The following is a 19485-nucleotide window of genomic DNA, read 5'->3' as shown; positions in this document are numbered from 1 at the left end:
CTCAGTGCAGCATGGAATCCCACAATTGACAAAATACATCAGGACTGCTCCGATCTGAAGGCAGCAGTGTCCACAGACAGATTGGATAGGCAACGGGTCTCGACGCTGAGCTTTGTCTGTCCATAGGATGGTCCAAGGGCAGCCCTCGTCAACTTCAATCCTAGAGAGAAAGTGGAGAGTGAAGTCAACGTGTCATTGTGCATCCTGTGGTGCAAGCTGCTGTATGATATGGATCTTGTAGAGATACCATTTGAAAATGGTTTAAAGATGTCAACAAGTGTACTCCGACTGGTCAGATGTGTGAGGCTATGAATCACGATGACTGATCATGGCAACTGGTGGCCATAGTTGGAACCTGACAGTGGCGCTGTGATGCATGGAAACCATGCACCCCATACTTTGGACATAAATGCTACCACAAGTTTGGTACTCATATGGTAATTAGTTTCTGTGTAGTAACATGTTAAATGGGGGAAGTTTAATTATAACCACCAGGGCAATGTCCTTCCTGTCCCAGAACACTGTGCACATCACTTTTTTACCCACTACAACTGTTTGCTTGAAAATTGTCTTAACTGGAGATACAATGTGACAGCAATGCTTGGTTTCTGGGGTAAATTGAGCAATCAACATTTCTCTGCCTATAACTATCCCATCAAGCAACTCATCATTGTCATCATTGACTGCTACAAAAATGTCAATGCTGCTCTTAAGAAATTCATTTTGTTTTTATGTGTCAGGTTTTTCAGCACCTACAGGCACATGCTCCAGTGAACACCAATGCATAGTGGCTTTTTCATGGAACAAGGATTGAGGTATCTGTGGAAATTGGCTACTAATATCCATAATCATGAAGTTATAGTCCTCCATCACCAGCACCACAACATTGCCACTGAAGAGGAATGGTTTCCCATGGAACTCTTCAATATGAACACTGTGACAACTTTTGGAAAATTGACTACAGAAGCAAAGCACCATCTGACTGTTCATGATCCTTGACTCATACATGTGACATAGCTGACAATGAATTTCAGTTGGCACTATGTATTATACTAAATTTTAACGCATGACACGCAACTGTATTGATAATGTTTTATTACTATCAGTTCAATATTTTACTATGATCTAGGTTTGAAAAGATCAATTATTAATCAAATGTCACATTTCTTGTGATCTTCATTTATTGTTGCCCTTATCGAACACTGGTCCCCAAACGTACTACATTCTCATCCACAATTACTTTTCCTTTGAAGGCATCACATACAATCAAATCCACAGTACAACATTAGGCACTCACATGGCACCATCCCATGTCAACCTATTCATGGGCCATCTAGAGGAATCCTTCCTAACCACCCAGAATCCCAAATCCCTCATCTGGTTCAGACTCACTGGTGATAAATTGGTGATCTGGACCAAAGGTGAGACACCCTATCCACATTCCTCCAGAATCTCAACATCTTCTCTCCCATTCAGTTCAGCTGGTCTTCCTCAACCGAACAAGCCTTCCTCAATGTGGACCTCCATGTCAATGTTAGCTAGATTGGTAACTATGTCCATATCAAATTTACCAACCACCAGCAATACCTCCACTTTGACAGCTGCCACCCATTCTGTATCAAGAAGATTCTTCCATATAGCCTAGCCACACATGGCCATTGCATCTGTAATGACAAGCAGTCCCTCTCCAATTTACCAAGGATCCCACTGACGCCATCAAAGACCAATATTATCCTCCCAACCTCGTACAGAAAAGATCTCCCATGCCTTGCCTCTTGTCACCTACTACCTTCCACATACCCACTTCCAGCCTCAAATGACCACTCCCCTCCCCTCATGATTCAGTACCACCCAGGACTGGAGCAACAGAATCATGTTCTCTGCCAGTGTTTCAACTGCCTCTTATTACGCCCTGAAATGAAGAATATCCTACCACTACCTTTCCCACCCACTATCTTTCCCACCACAACCACACTGGTATTCTGCTGCCCACTGAACCTACACAATATCCTTGTCCATTCTTACTCCAACTGACCATAACCCCTTGCCTCATGACTCATTTCCCTGCAACAGATCTAGATGCAATACCTGTCCCATACATCTTCCAAACACCACCTACTCCAGTCTAGTCACAGGCATCTCCTATCCCTTCAAAGGCAGGACTACCAGTGAAATAAGTCATATGGTCCACAAACTAAACTGCAGCCTGCTTTCTACATGGACATGACAACTAACAAGTTGTCTGTCTATGGGAATGGCCACTGGAAACTTGTGACCAAGAGACAGTTGGACTGCCCAGTTGCTGAACATGCCGCCAAACACCATGTACTACACTTCAATGTCTGCTTCACCACTGTACTGTCTGGATCCTTCCCATCAACAGCAGCTTTTCTGAACTGCACAGATGGGAACTCACCTAGCAATAAATCTTATGTCCCCATATGCCCCCAAACCCCCCCAACCCCCACGGCCTCAAGTTTTGCTAGTCCCAGTCCTTCAGCTACCTGTTCCCTTCCCTACTCCCACACTAGTACTACAAAGCCTTCTTTTCCACCAAAACATCCAGTAGTCTTTTTCCTCCTTCTCTATTTCTCTCATCCCCTCCCCACCCCTCCCGTCCCCCTCTCCTCCTCCTCCTCCTCCTCCTCCTCCTCCTCAAACCTCCCAACTGCACCTAGCAGCCCTACCCTATCCCCACCACATCCCTGCAAGCTCCCATAAGCAGCTCTACTCCTTCCCCCTCCCATATCCTGCCATCTCCTCCCCCCCCCCTTCCTCACTTCAGCCTCCTCCTTACCTCCACTATCCACAGATTCCTTCTCCCATTAGACACAGTTGTGATCTGCAGCCTAGACTCAGCAGCCAATGACATTGGTCATGTGTGTGAGCTATGCTTGTATGAATGTGTGTCTGTTTTCTGCTTCAGAAGGAGGCCTTTTGGCTGAAAACTTAAAAGCACAACAGTCTTTGCTTTGTTGCTGTCTGCAACTCAATGTCCCCTCTGTATGGTGAGTAGGAATTTATGCTTTTCATAATATTGTCTTCTGTTCTTGTTTCTCTGAGATGGCCTACACTGGGAGGATATATTCACTATGTATCTATGGAAGAAAATTACATCAAATCTAATCACATCATTTAACAATTGGAAATCTATATAATACATGTCTCATCTACACTTTCTCACTTACACAGAAAGCCAAATTGTTTCCTAGCACAAAAGATGATGTGAGGCACTAGAATTCACAATTACAAGTGATTTTTATGTAAGTATCACAAAAACAATATAAATAGCTATGAGCACATTGTGACCAATTAATACTCATGGGTCACAAGTAATCGTCATCTATCTACAATCTACATGATGATCAGTTATAACTTTTTCTAATGGTTCACACTATCTTTTGTGGTAAGATACCTGTTGGCTTTCTGCACATGTGTAAGAGTGTAGAAAGGACACATATTATATGGATGTTCATATCATTAAATGATAAGACATGTGATTAATAACTGATTTTTTCATACCTGGATGATGGTATAATAGCAAACGGATAGCAATTTAAAATAAAATAAAAAAGGGGAACAGCTATTAATACAGTAGTCCATCATGATCATGCATTTCAAAAGATATGTTACTGCTGTTGGAAATCATATGCAAAAAATGTTATATTTTTTTGTGCATTAAGAATCTTTATTACAGACTGAATGTTACAGGCTGTGGGAGAATGAACAAGAGCCATCCTTTTCAGCCATTGCAGCAGAAGCTGATGACAGATGAGATTTGCCTGGCTGTCATATGATTGTTATATCATATCTCTGTCACAGATACACTGTATTCCTGACTAAATGATGGCACTTCTAGAAAAATTACTTACTTTGTTCAATATTGTTCAGCAGAGCAGCACTCAGCTGGAGGCAGAAGTCAGGAGACAAGTGACTGAGAGATACTGCAGCATCTTCCTTGCTGAAATAACAGTACATCACTTTATACAAAATGGCTTTAAAGGAATTCTTTACTGCTATGTCATAGTTACAAAGGAAATCAGTAAATAAACTATAGAATGCAAATCGCAACAGTAGGTGTTCACATGAAGCTGGAAGTATGTGTATAAAATGAATGTGTGGAAGCAGGCGAATGTAGCATCAGAACACTGTGTACTGAGTGACCACTGTCATGTGTAAAATGAAGTCAACTGCAGCTTCTAAATCTTCTTTTTAATTTTGTACACACTGAAAGCCTATAAAATGATGGATCTGTTTATGATGAAGTTGTTTCAGTCACTAGGAGAGCTGAATTCAACTTAGAAACACAGTGGTTCAAGTACCATTGACTCTAAAGTGAAGAAGATAATGATTAACATGGTTAACAACATTCTAAAAACATACTGATGATTTGCCATGGCAACATGTTCACAATTTTGCATGGCTGCCTGCATGCAGGCAGGCTGCATCTCTTCAAGACTGATGTTAAGATTACTGATGTCTGGTCAAAAAATTGGTGTGCACAGATATTTGTCAGTGTTTCAGCCAAGGAGTTTGATGATCATCTCGAGCTCTTTCAACATTTGTGATGAAAGCAGGCTTCATAATGAAAACTCTCAAAGTCAAATGTGGAGGTATGCTGAGAAATTATCTGATTCACTAACACCAAGAAAGGCCAAGGCTAACGAGAGGCCTATACACGGAAGGCAAAGGTGATTTCTCACTCAGTGTGACATGGATATGTTTACCAATGTTTATTTATATTCATTTTCCCTCTGTTTTTAACATGTATATCACCAGCTCGCTGTAAGGAGTACCCTAGAAAATGGAACTGTGTCATTAGTTCAGTGTGAAAATTAAAAATATGTGTAAAGAATTATGAGGATGGCCGAGCACTGACTATACAGATGATGGAATGAGGAATGAGCGGTGTATCTCTCTCACACACACACACACACACACACACACACACGCACACACACACGCGCGCGCGTGCGTGAAACTACAACTGCAACTCTGTCTAAAAGATATGATTTAATGAAAGAGAGTTCATTGGTCTTGCCATCACAGTGTTCAAATTTATATCTAATGGTATCGTGTGATACACAATCAAATTCATTGCTCATATCAAAGAGCATATCACAGGCAAAACAATGTCTTTCAAAACTTTTGAGAACATTCTAACAAGACTTTACAGCTGCAGTGATGGACAGCATTGGCCTAAATCAACTTAATGGACAAGAAATTATTAGTTTAAATCCTTTATTGCAATTTTGTCAAAGTTGCGTTTAATTATGCTGGTGACTAGTTTCGAACTACAAAGTTCATTTTCAAACCAGGTCTATTAAAGCTGCAGTAACAGCACTTGGCTGCACAACAGTCAATTTATATATAAGTTATATACATATAATACAGTCACATGACGTGTCAGAACAGTTTCATTGTGTATATATGTTCACAAGATGCAGCTGAACTAGACTCTAGAGGGTTGGGGGGGTTGGGTTGTTTGGGGAAGGAGACCAGACAGTGAGGTCATCGGTCTCATCGGATTAGGGAAGGTTGGGGAAGAAAGTCGGCCGTGCCCTTTGAAAGGAACCATCCCGGCATTTGCCTGGAGCGATTTAAGGAAATCACGGAAAACCTGAATCAGGATGGCCGGACGCGGGATTGAAACGTCGTCCTCCCGAATGCGAGTCCAGTGTCTAACCGAACTGGACTCTAGAGCTGCCTATTTCTAAGCCCAACATATGGGAGTCTGTGTGCCAGTCAAATGATGGTATGTCTGTATGATCCTCCTGCGGACACAAAATTTAAAACTTCAGCTTTCCTTTTGCTCTCTTCTATTATAAACCCAGGCTGGTCAATGAGAGGCTGGATAGAAGCAATCGACCCACCTACTGATTTTATACAGCACCTGAATTATCTTGGATTCTCGGCAATATCTTACACACACGTATGATGGTGGAAGTTGTTGTAAACCATAAATCTAAATGATCTGATAACAGTGGGTTTATCACACGACAGTTTAGTTCATTTGTATCTATTTAATTTCATCCATATTTTGCAGCTTCAAATGTGACTGTATTCAGTACACTGGAAGTATGAATTAAAAAAAAGCCTTCAGTCACAACTTTTCATGTTGTATTAGGTACACAATGCATTTTGGAGGTGTAAGGCATATTCATGTTGTGAAAAGGTTTGATGTTAGATTATGAATTTTGTGTCAAACACGGAAAATATCTGCAAAATAGTGGAAAAGATGAACAGTGTAAACTTATCGTGTAAGCTAAGCATTTATAACGTTTTAGCAACATCACATATTCTTTTCTCAATGTTGCTCGTACATATCACTTCACTCAAGAGGCACATTTGCATACACATGTTTGTAAACACTTCACAGATGGTTTTGTACGTGATGTGATCAAAGATGAATTTATTTGTAGATTCTGGTTTTTTGATTTTGTGAAGGTATATTTTCAGATGTTCTAACAGATTTATGGTCTTACCATTGGCTTCATTATGTAGTACTGCCAAATTGTTTTGTAGACTGTTGATGATGTGTTTCATTTCCAAGATATATTGCACAATGACTGATTTTTCAAAGTGGTTGAGCCTGAAAGCATTTAAGTATTCTTGAAGTTTCTGCCTGTATTCCCTACATACGTAGCAGTCAAGATAACTGGAGCACGATACTTTGTACACTGCACTGTTATTGTATGTTTGTATATTTGTTTTTGTGTTATGGATGAGTAAGTTATCTACTTCTTATTAGTGGAGAATGCAACTTTACATTTGTTTTTTTGAAAAGATCAGCGAATTTTTGTGGTATGGGCTCCAGGTATGGGATACTGGCAAATATTTTCTCTTCTTTCACAATGTGGCCGTTTGTTGTCTTACTTTTATGTATTTGTCTGTCTACATTGTCAATTGTTTTTGCTGTGTAGCCATTTCTTATGTCAATGCCCTTTATTGTATCTATCTCTATCTTGAGGGTGTTTTCTTCTAAATCAAGAGAGTGTACTCTGTGTAGCATGGACCTACATGCAGCATGTTTCTGTGTGGTGACATGGCATGATGAGTTGTCCAATGTTACGTCTGTGTATGTGTGCTTTCTGTGTATGTCGAACTTATGTTTTTGTAGGTGGTTTTTAGATCCAGGAAATTTATCCTTTTGTTTTTCTGATGTTCTGATATGAATTTTATGTTTTTGTGGAAAGAACAGAATACTGCCAGTAGTTCTTCAATCTCCTCTTTTGTTACATCAAATAGCAGCAAGGTATCATCAACATATCTCCAGTAATACATAATTTTGCTTTTGAGTCCATCAAAGAACTTACTTTCCAGATTACTGAGAAATATATCTGCTTGAAAACTTGATAAGCTACTGCCCAGGGGATGACTCTCTTTCTGTCGGTAAACTTGCTTATTAAATGTAAAGTAGTTGTGGGACAACACTGGCTGCAACAAGTCCTTGACTTCTGATGTTTCTTTAACTGGCGATTTTTTATTTTTTACTAAGTTTTCAAAGATTATGTCTACTCTCTCTTATATTTGTAAGTACGTTAGTTACATCAAAAGAGACAAACGTGGCACCTACAGGAATATTTGTATCTATAATTTTAGTTGCTAATTAATTTATGTTCTTAACTGAGTATGATTTATCAAACGTATAGTACTGCTTCAGAATTTCATTCAGTAATTGGGAGACTTTGGAGACAGGCGTGTTTTCAGAATTAACAATAGGCCTCAATGGATCATGTGGTTTATGGGTCTTAGGTTGAGCTCTGTCTCGGGGCTGTGGGAGTCATTAACGTGCATGTTTTTGCTTGTTTTTCTGCGAAAAGGACGTTGCATTTATTAACCATTTTTCTAATTTTGTTTTTGAATTTTACAGTTGGAACTTGTTTGAGCTCTGTTATGTTGTTTTCAGAAAAGAAAGTCAGTGTTTTAGTGATGTATTCATCTTTGTTCATAATTACTACAGAATTGCTTTTGTCAGCTTTCAGAATCATGACATTTTATTATTGAGTTTCATGTTTATGCTGTTTACTAGCTTTCTCTGTTGATAAACTGCCGATATGGTTGCTCTATCGGTCGGAGGATGGAATTTACTTATTGTACAGCCATGGCTATTTCCATGACCACTAGCGGCGTACATCGGCCCCACATAATGCCACCCCAAAACAGAAGGCAACCTCCACCTTGCTGCCCTCACTGGACAGTGTGTCTAAGGCATTCAGCCTGACCGGGTTGCCTCCAAAATCGACTCTGACGATTGTCTGGTTGAAGGCATATGCGACACTCATCGGTGAAGAAAACGTGATGCCAATCCTGAGTGGTCCATTCAGCCTGGTTGTTGGGCCCATCTGTACTGCGCTGTGTGGTGTCATGGTTGCAAAGATCGACCTCACCATAGACGTCAGGAGTGAAGTTGCGCATCATGCAATCTATTGCGCACAGTTTTTGTCATAAATCGATGTCCTGTGGCTGCACGAAAAGCACTATTCAACATGGTGGTGTTGCTGTCAGGGTTCCTCCAAGCCATAATCCGTAGGTAGCGGTCATCCACTGCAGTAGTAGCCCTTGGGCGGTCTGAGCAAGGCATGCCATCGAAAGTTCCTGTCTTTCTGTATCTCATCTATGTCCGAACAACATCACTTTGGTTCACTCCAAGACGCCTAAACACTTCCCTTGTTGAGAGCCCTTCCTGGCGCAAAGTAACAATGCGGACACGATCAAACCGCAGTATTGACTGTCTAGGCATGGTTGAACAACAGACAACACAACCTGTGTACCTTCTTCCTGGTGGAATGACTGGACTTTAATGGCTGTTGGACCCCTCCATCTAATAGGCGCTGCTCATGCATGGTTGTTTACATCTTTGGGCGGTTTTAGTAACATCTCTGAACAGTCAAAGGGACTGTGTCTGTGATGCAATATCCACAATCAACGTCTATCTTCATGAGTTCTGGGACCGGGGTGATGCAAAAAAAATTTTTTAGATGTGTGCAGAACACAAGGACAACAAAAGCATAAATTTCCTGGATCTAAAAACCTCCAACAGAAACTGAGTTCAGCATACACAGAAAGGACACATACATAGACATAACACTGGACAACTCATCATGTCATCCCACCACACAGGAACATGCTGATTTAGGTCCATACTACACAGAGTACACTTTATTGATTAAGAAGAAAACACTATCAAGATAGAGATAGATACAATAAAGAGCACTGCCATAAGCAATGGCTACACAATGAAAAAAATTGACAATTTAGACACACAAAGATACAAAAGTAAGACAACAAATGGCCACACTGTGAAAGAAGAGAATATATTTGCCAGTATCCCATACCTGGGGCCCATATCACAAAAATTCGCTAATCTTTTCAAAAAAACAAATATAAAGTTGCATTCTCCACTAATAAGAAGTTAGGTAACTTACGCATCCATAACACAAAATCAAATACACAAACATACAACAACAGTGGAGTGTACAAAGTATCATGCTCCAGTATGTAGGAAAAATAAGCAGAAACTTCGAGAATACATATAATGCTTTCAGGCTCAACCACTCTGAAAAGTCAGTTATTGCAAACATATCTTGGATATAAAACATGTCATCAACAGTCTACAAAACAATTTGGTAGTACTACATAAAGAAGCCAGTAGGTAAGACCCTAAATCTGTTAGAACGTCTGGAAATATACCTCCACAAAATAAGAAAAACGAGGATCTATGTTGAATGAACAAACAGATTTCGCAAGCCACAGTTATTTCAGTTATTTTAAAGACTTATTCTGAAGTTATTCCCCGTTGAAATATGCTCACTACTTTTATATACTTGAATTTAGCATATTTCGTGACAGTACCCACTTTTCCGTGGATGTTTATACCATGATATTTGACTTTTTTGTGTTGGCTTCAGTAGTCTAGTGAAAGTATGATTCCATAATGCTGTTTTGTCGGCTGCGGAAATGTCCTGGTTCAATGCGTTTGCCTCATTTTTGGTGCTTCAAATACCATTTTTCCGAATGTGCTTCCTTCTTGATGTTTATATAAAAAAGTAGTAGAATAACTCATTTTTGCTGGTCACTTGGAAATTATTATAACGGGGACCTGTACATTGTTCCACCGTCACACACCGAGTGTACACTGCTGACTGACTACGGTCAAAGACGACTCCAGCGTCAAAGATATTTCACACAACACACAAGCTTCCACTTGTAACCAGTCTCTTTGATATTATTCGTCACATCTACTAATATTAATACGCTGTCACTCTTGAACATATAAGCAAATTAGCATAAAATAAGGAAAATTACAATTCACAAAAAATATTCTGACAAAAATATAAGAAAACATTTACAACCTCCCTCATTAGATTTGGTATCGACAAATCCGGTAGAAAATAACACATCTCCCAGATCCATTACACTGTATATATCAATTGTTTAATAATTAGGTCTTTAGCACTACGAAGAAATTCATCTTTGATCACACTATGTACAAAAACTTTTGTGAAGTGTTAACAAACATGTGTATGCAAATGTGCCTCTTGAGTGAAGTGATATATAAGAGCATCATGGAGAAAAGAATGTATGATGGTTCTAAAATGTTAAAAGTGATTTTCTTGGATTACTTGGTAAGTTTACATTTTCCATCTTTTCCACTAATTTGCAAATATTTTCCGTGTTTGACTTACGAAATTCATAACCTAACATCAAATTTTTTATGACAGGAATATACATTTTACCTCATTCAAGAGCAAAAATAAAGGATTTATTAAGAAAAATTACATCTGATGATGGACCTGCAGAGTCAGAAATGCATTGTGTGCTGAATAAAACATGAAAAATAGTGGGACTGAAGGTTTTTTTCCTTCTTTTTTTTTCATACTTCCACTACATTTATATCTAGGTTGGTTCAAATGGTTCAAATGGCTCTGAGCACTATGGGACTTAACTTCTGAGGTCATCAGTCCCCTAGAACTTAGAACTACGTAAACCTAACTAACCTAAGGACATCACACACATCCATGCCCGAGGCAGGATTTGAACCTGCGACTGTCGCGGTCGCGCGGTTCCAGACTGTAGCGCCTAGAACCGCTCGGCCACTCCGGCCGGCATCTAGGTTGGTAATTGTATTGTTAACGTATGTGTCTCATCTTGATGATAGTTCATTAGTACAATACATTTTGACAGCTCATAAAAAATTCAAAAAGCAGGTCAGGTCAAAGTTTGCATTTTACAGCCTATGTCAAGATTGGTCATGTTTCACTGTCAGATAATTAGTGAGATTCTTAACATGGTCAGATATCACAGTAACATCAGAATGTGAATTACTGTAGGCAGAGACAAGTATTGGCTTAGTGACAGAAAGTGGTACAGCTCTAATTTCAAAAACTTTGATTTAAAAAAACATATCAATATACACTGTGTCATAGTTAATGTTAACAGCTTTACTTACAAAAATAAGACCTTCTTCAAAACTAATTTTAATCCAACAAAAACTAGTTGCTAACACATATCCTTCTGGAATGCAGAAGGCAGATTCAGTTTGTGTGAGCCATTGTTCATTTCCACAGAAGATATTGACAGTAGCTTATGTTTAAGATGATATCGACTTCATTTAAGTAATTTAGAAGTGAGGGAAACAGCTCACCAAACAGTGGAAGCATTGAATCATTGAAAGGTGTACATAAAGGAATAAAACTTCTCTAGCTTTTGGACAAATTTGTTCATGAGGATCAATTACATGCACCCACACACGTTTGCACGAATGCACGCACATCGACGCGCGTGCGTTTATGACTCAACGCTTCCATTATTAGGTGAGTTCTTTCCTTTAGTCCTAAGTTATTGATGTTCTGCCAGGACTGTCTGTACCATGTCTGTTTCATTTAATTTGTTTCCAGCTGACTGCATATTTGCTATTGGAAGTGAGGTTTAGGCATACACTTCAATCCAATGTTCTGTTTTTCTCAAAACTGAGCAAGAGTAGAGCTACCACTGACCTGATTATTTGTACTTAACTCTTGTATGTGTTCATCATTCTGACGCGTATATGTTTCCACATGTTGAGACTACCTACTAGGTAACTGTGCTCTTTGTCCTCAATTATTCGCTATCTTCCCCTGCAGTTTTTGTCCTCCACAGCTCCCTTTAATAACATGGAAATTATTTCATGATGCCTTACCACCTATAATTCTGCCCTTCTTCTCGCAGTTTTTCAAATGTTCCTTTCTTTGCCAGTTCTGTGGAAAACCACCTCATTCTTTATCTTAGCAGTCCACATCCTGCTACAGCATCACATCTCAAAGACTTTGATTCTCTTCTTTTCTAGTGTTTGCACCCACAAATGCTCTCTCTGCCTGTGTTGTTTTGCTTTTTGTGTCCTCTTTGCCTCATCCGTTATGTCTTACTATGGTTCCAAGATAGCAGAATTCCTTCACTTCATCTACTTCATAACCACTAATTTCAATGTTTATTGCTAACCTCATTTATGCTAGTTCACATAAGTTTCATCTTTGTTTGGTTTACTCTCAATCCACACTCTGTACACAGCAAATCATTCAGTGCACTCAAGAGGTCCTGTGATTCTTCTTCAATTTAACAGAGGACAGTAATGTCCTCAGTAAATCTTATCATTGATATCTTGTCACTCTGAATTTTTAACACCACCAGTGAACCTCTCTTATCTCTGCTAATGCTTTTTCAAAGTCTAGATTGAACAGAAGGAGTGAAAGACTGCATACCTGTCTTATACTCTTACCAATCTATGGACTTCATTTTTGGTCTTCCATCCTTATCGTTCCCCCTTGGTGCTTGTAAGTACTGTACATTATCCATCTTTCTCTATAGCTTACTCCTATTTTTCTCAGAATTTTGAACATATTGCACCATTCTACATTGTCAATTTTTTTTTTATAAATTAATATACCCACTGAATGTGTCCTGAGTTTTCTTAAATCTTGCTTCCATTATCAAACACACGATCAAGATTACCTGCCTGGGGCATTTACCTTTCCAAAAGCCAAACTGGTTGTCATTTAGCAGCTCCTCAATTTTACTTGCCATTCTTCTGGATATTATTCTTGACAGCAACTTCAAAGCATGAGATGTTAAGCTGAATGTATGTAATTGTTACAATTAACTGCCCTGGAATGTGTGGATTACATTTTCCAGAAACTATGATGGTATGTTTCCAGTCCCATAGATCCTACACACCAACTTGAATAGTCATGTGGTTCCACTTTCTCCCAGTGATTTTAGAAATTCAGAAGAAATGTTGTCTGCCTTATTTATCGCAAATCTTTCATAGCACTGTTAAACTTGGACTTTAATACTGGATACCCTATGTCTTCCATCTCAGCTGCCATTCCTGCTTCTATCATGTCATCAGACATGTCCTCTCATCAGAGACTTTCAGTGTGCTCTTTCCACCTATCCGCTTTCACTGCATTTAACAGTGGAATTCCCGATGCACCACTGATGTTGCTGCCCTCGTTTTTGATTTCACGGAATGTTATTTCTTAACAATTTTGCTACAAATATTTTGCCTTGGTGTCCCTGTATTTCTTATTTATTTCACACCAAGTGACTTACACTGGTGCATGCTGTGTGTTTAGTTGTTCTAAAAAAATAAACATCATGAAAGACATCATGTTTCAGACATCAATTTGAAAGCTTGATTTCTCTAGAGCCTCTTTATTTGTGATCTTGTTTGTTTAGTTTAATAAAATATAATTAAAACAAAAATAAATAATGAACTTACCAGAAAAGTTGAAGGCCAAGAGGAAAAAATAGTTTGGACATGTATTTCAGCAGCAGATCTTCTAGATGATTCACCGGTAGAGCATTCTGCAACCAAAATTCTATACCCTGCCAAAATTACAAGAAAGTTTCAGCAGTTTATTGCAAGCTAAGTAAAATTATTTGTACATCACACAATATAAAAGGAATACTTGCGGGGGGAATAAAGATTAAACTCAATGCGCAATGAATCCACAATCTTCAGTGCAGATGGACAGTATCATCTGACCTCCAAGCAGGAATCTACAATTAGTGAGCATGGGGGACATGGATAGGGATTGTGGATAGCAGGCAACTGGTGGGAATGTGTATTGGCCGGGGAATGTGCTGAGGTAGTCTGTTCATTTGCGATAAACACTGTGTCCAGATGGTGCAGTGTCCACTGTAACTGCCGAGTCAGCAGGAGATCCTGGTTTGGGTCTCAGTCTGGCCCACATTTTCACTCGTCACCACCGATTCTGGACAAAGTCCCAATGCAGCTGATATCATCAGTTTCTTCCCTTTCCTGCTCCCGCTCCCCACCCTTCTACTGCCAATCTGCGTCAGAGAGGGTGAACACGATGTGAAAGTCTTTGACATATTGTGGTTAATGCTTCTTAATGTTTATGTGCATTCCAAGGTCATACTTGCCTTGTGATTTCAGACAGTATTTGTGACTGTGAAGTAATTAATGTTAAATGGAGATAAAACATTATAATCTGGAAACAAGTTATTAAGCTTCTGTCATGTCATTTCAGCAACTCAGGATCTAATGAGTTGTTTTAAGACTACACAGTTGTAGCTGCCTCTGAACACTATGCCATTTGCATGCTAAGCAAATAGTTAACAAAATGTGTGAAGATTCATCTCTTGAACTTCATTTACAAACATTGCATATGAAGTGGTTTACAATGAAAAGCAATGCCGCAATGCCACAATGCCACTTAAAATTAATATTCGCAATGTTGAAAACTAAGGGGGGATCTTTACACAATCCAGACATTTTTTTTAATACTTCGCAGTTTTAAGTGGATTTTTTTCCACTCTCAGAACGCAGAAACTATCTGTCCATCTGCTTTGCCTAAATAGGCTGTTGACTATATCATTTATTTTTAATATGAAGTGGAGTTCCTTGCAAAACTGGAATGTGATGTCTGCTAAATGATCCAACTGCCTTACAAAAAGTTTCTAACACTTCATGGCCTACATTATCTCCCATTCTAGACATTGCACTGTATCACCTATATCTTTTGTTCTGCCTTACGACTTTCCACCAATTTTGTTTCATGAGTTTATTGCTTGCAACTGCACTCTGGTTATACCCTTAATCATCATCTAACAGAATACTTCCTTCAGTGAAATCTTTGTCATAATTTTCCTACAACAACAGGCATCCTCCTGAGAAAAATTTTTTATCTCCTAAGGGGCTGCCTCATAAACCTTGTCTAAACAATCCTGCTCTTTTATACAGACAAGAGTGTGTATTTCACATACGCATCATCATCCCCACCCCTCCTCCTCCTCACCACTCCATATGTTCCCACAGATTGTGTACAAGATGGAAGTTCCATTTTGAGCTGAAAGTATGCTGTTATGAAATTTTAAGTATTTGAGAACAAAACCTGCATTGTCTGATCTCATGATCTTCCTTCTTTACTTTAATGTGAAAGTTTTATCTATCTGAGAATGGACTGGAACTAGGCCAGTACTCTACAGATGTACTGTGCAAGTTTGATGCCCACAAGGTAATGGTGCACAATCCGTAGTAGTGGGACTTCTTGAGACAGCAGCTGATTGACATACTCTTCCTCAACAATTCAGTGAAGAACTACTGGGGAGGAATCTTTCAGCCCATCAACTTGTACGCATATTAATATTAAGATTGTTAGCAAGGGTTTAGAAAAGTGAGATGCACATGCACACATGATGGATAAACAAATCATTATGTTTCTGCCATCTGTGGTATCTGGGCCATTGCACTGCATGCACCTTGGACTGGCTAAGATATCTACCTGCTGGAGATGGCTGCAGAGGCAATCATATCCTTTTGGGTTTAGAAAACTTGCAACAGCTTCTATCACATCTTATTCAAGGACTGCAGATGGTAGGGCATCTTTCCAATATTTATCCTTCAATTATAGTTCCCGATCAGGTAGGAATAATTCCCTCACCCACTAGTAAATGTTAATAGTTACTCAGGTGTTTGAGATTGTATTGGCCTTAGATAGGATGATGTGCATATGTGTGTTTCTAAACTATCAGATTTCTCTGTTCATAACCTACAATTTCACGATGGGGTGGTATCACACTGGAAAGTTTACAAGTACATTAATTTTCTGAGTGCAAAATTGTTCAGCACTGCTCTCTGAGAAAATAATGAGGTTTACAAATGCAGTTTTAAATAAGTAACTGTACACAACATTGTGCATATTCATTTGAGTGTAAGCCACTGAAGCACTGAAAGAACAATAAAAACACAAATGTTAAAAGAAGTATTCTACTAGTTGTTATATAATGTTCATATTATTCATGCTGGAAACATCTTCAATTAATCTGTGTCACTGTTTAACCTGACACTCATTTTCAAAACTTCTGAATTGACTTGAAGTTAGATTAACATTGTTTTATTATGAGAAAAGATTCTCAAGCTTTTTCTGGATGGTACAGGAGTGTCTAAATTTTGTTATAGTCATAGCTACATGAAAAATGTACTAAGAATGTAACTAATTATGCAAAAATCAAGGGAAGTTACCTCCTGGAGAAGATGACTCATTGCTGTATGGCTATCCTCTTCCATAACAGATATATAATATTCCATAATTACTGTCACTTGTTTTACAATGTCATTTCTAGTCAAAAGACCAGAACTACTTGAATCTGCTTCTGTAATTGTAGGAGCTTTTTCTGGAAGACTGTCAGGTTTACTACTTTCCTTTTCCTTTGTGATATTTTCCAGCAGAGCCTGTTCAGCATTGCTTTCCTGGACAGTCAGTTGCTTGGAGGACAATAATTCTGTATTACCATTTACTCTTACTTCTGGCATCATTTTAGAATCTTCAGCTTGATTACAATGTGAAGAGTTTGCATTACTCTCATCAGGAATGCCTGCAAGAGCACTGTTAAACAGCACATCAGGTGCTACTGAAGGACACCTTTCATCACTACCAAGGGAGCTTGTTAGATCAGGAGTCTGCAACCCTGGGGGAAGTGATGATGGAGAATCTGGACTCATAAGGTACCGAGTCTCCTCAGACATCTGCTCCTTCCCTCCCTGAATAGCAAATGGGTGAATTTCCAAAGAGAGAAGATTCTCTGGTGTAGAACTCACACTAATATCCTGACTTGATTCGGCATCTGTTCTACAATGTTCAGAAACAGAATATTCACTGTCCCCTTCTGTAAATTCTGACGACTGTTGGAGTTGCGATGTCTCTTCTACATGGTTTTCACTAAATTCCATTTTTGATTTTTCTTTGTCTTTGTTAATAGAATGTTCACTGGTGCAGATGTCTTTATCAGCTGCAGTTTCATGATGCTTGTTGGTAGAAGAGAAAACATTCATCTTTCCAGACGGTTGGCATTCTTCAAAACTCGAATGAGTGCTTGCTTCAGGAATAGTAATTTCCTCTGAGGAAATCTTACAGGTATCTGAAGCAACAGCTAGAGTCAAAGCCTTTAACTGGAAAGATAGTGCCTGGTGATACATCCTACCCAACAATGCAAGTTTTGCAGCTGCCTGGTAGTTCTCCAGCTCAACACACTGAAAACACAATTAAGAAATAAAATATCACATTATGAATTTACTTTAGATTCAATTAAAGAAATCTAATAGAAGTTAAATATTTTTAATTAATATACAGACAATGGAAAAGACAAATGAACATGGGAAATTGTCATTTCTTTAGATGATATGTACACACACACACACACACACACACACACAGAGAGAGAGAGAGAGAGAGAAAGAGAGAGAGCACCAACATGATAACAACTTAAGTAACCCAGAAAATGGTCTGTCTCTTACAAAATTTAGACCTCTAGCAGAGAGCATTCAGATCAGTATTACCATTTGCTAATTTATTTCTGCACTGATGATACAAATTCATAAGCAGATGTTGGGTAGCTGTTGGGATAAGAATGTGATGGGTGGATGTCTTGTTAATGTTTGATCAACAGCCCTCAATTCTCTGAGATTGGTGGTGTCCCAGGTATCCTCAATGTGAGGCCAGGTCATCTAGGGAGCTACATAACCACTCTCATGTTCTTTGACCTTCCTTCAAACCATTCACAAAAGACGCTATCAGTCAAAAAAGTTTCAACACCAGATTAATAATAAATGAGAAAGTTAAGATGGTGGTTTTAATGCTTCAGATTTTCTACATAGACCCCCCCCCCCCCCCCTTTCCCCCAAAACTGAGTGCAATGCACAGAACATTCATACAAACAGGTGACATTGTCAGAAAAGTTCTTCTTTGGGATGTTGTTCACATTCACATCTTCTTCGGTCTTGGTGAACTGTCACATATTCATTCTGAACTTTGTCATTTTGTGGTAGGTTCGTATTAATAACACTCTGGAGAATATCTTGAACGCTTGATTTAGAGATGTTCAATTCACTGCTCGGTTGTGAATGCTCAATGTCGACACATAACGATTGCACGTTCACTGCTTGAAACTACCTGCCCACAACTGACTGGTCAAATGCACATCTTAACAGTTATTAGTTCAAGCTGCCCTTATAGTTACTGCACTGATGTCACTTACAGGCGGGAATAAAATCAGTCTCAGAACATTTTGGATGGATGGTGTATGGGTATGGTAGAAGTAGCTTTTGTCTTGTTGAAGATGTAGATCAAAGGCTTGAGGCTGTAGATGAACTACCAAATGCACATGATGGGTCAGTAAGTTTAGGCATCATTTGTCAATGAAAGATAATTGTACAAGTGTCAAGGATGCCATTTCATTCCATGTAAATATACTTCCACTACTGTGCCCTGCAGGTAGGTGTGATGCATCACTTCACATGGTTCTCAACACATTCGCCTCGTGCCTTCAATGTACACCAATGAATATGACCAATACATTAGGCCTGTCAATTTTTTCCACACTTTTGGTCCTAAATGTGAGATTCTTGCATCCATGCTAACCTCACAGTCAAATAACACCTAGGGATCAGAGGCAAACATGTGGTGGTAGCTTCTATACCTCATAGTGAAGTATACTTAGAATAAAATAACTTCTAAAGCATGGGAATAAAAAGTCCTAGGTGAAGATTGTTAAAATTTCTTTATTTGATAGCTGGTTTTAGCTCACTGATGAGCCATCTCCAGATCTTTAGCAGCTTTCTGCAATCTCCCTTAGCCTGATCTGGCATATTTACATTGTTTTGTCAAATGGGAAGATATGTGATCACTTATGTTAAAATATGTGGGTAAAAAATCCTAGGTCAATACTGTTAAAATTCCTGTATACAATAACTAGTTTCAGCTCACTGACAAGGCATCTTCAGATCTTTACTAGCTTTTTGCAATCTCCCTTAACCTGACTTGGCATTTTTACATAGTTATTTGACATTGTCAAATGTGAAGATACATGATCTGTTGTGTTAAAATAGGTGGTTAAAAAATTCTCGTTTAAGATAACTAAAATTCCTTGATTTAATAAGTAGTTTCAGCTCACTGATGAGCCATCTTCAGATCTTGACCTAGG

At 38.9% G+C, this 19485-nt stretch overlaps 1 protein-coding gene across 1 annotated transcript in view; it reads right to left on the bottom strand.

Annotated features, from left to right (window-relative positions):
* The window catches only part of LOC126236303 (uncharacterized), a 451155-nt gene that overhangs the window by 49644 nt on the left and 382026 nt on the right, over positions 1–19485 (bottom strand). Inside the window, exons 26-28 of the mRNA XM_049945503.1 lie at positions 16529–17536; positions 13760–13866; positions 3873–3961 (exon numbers count right to left, since the gene is read on the bottom strand). Coding sequence (XP_049801460.1) covers positions 3873–3961; positions 13760–13866; positions 16529–17536 — 1204 coding nt within the window. The remainder of the gene's footprint in view (positions 1–3872; positions 3962–13759; positions 13867–16528; positions 17537–19485) is intronic.

The sequence above is a fragment of the Schistocerca nitens genome, chromosome 2 (assembly GCF_023898315.1).
Source record: "Schistocerca nitens isolate TAMUIC-IGC-003100 chromosome 2, iqSchNite1.1, whole genome shotgun sequence".
NCBI lineage: Eukaryota > Metazoa > Arthropoda > Insecta > Orthoptera > Acrididae > Schistocerca > Schistocerca nitens.
Note: the sequence above shows the minus strand (reverse complement) of the source record. Positions and strands in the feature narration are given on the sequence as shown.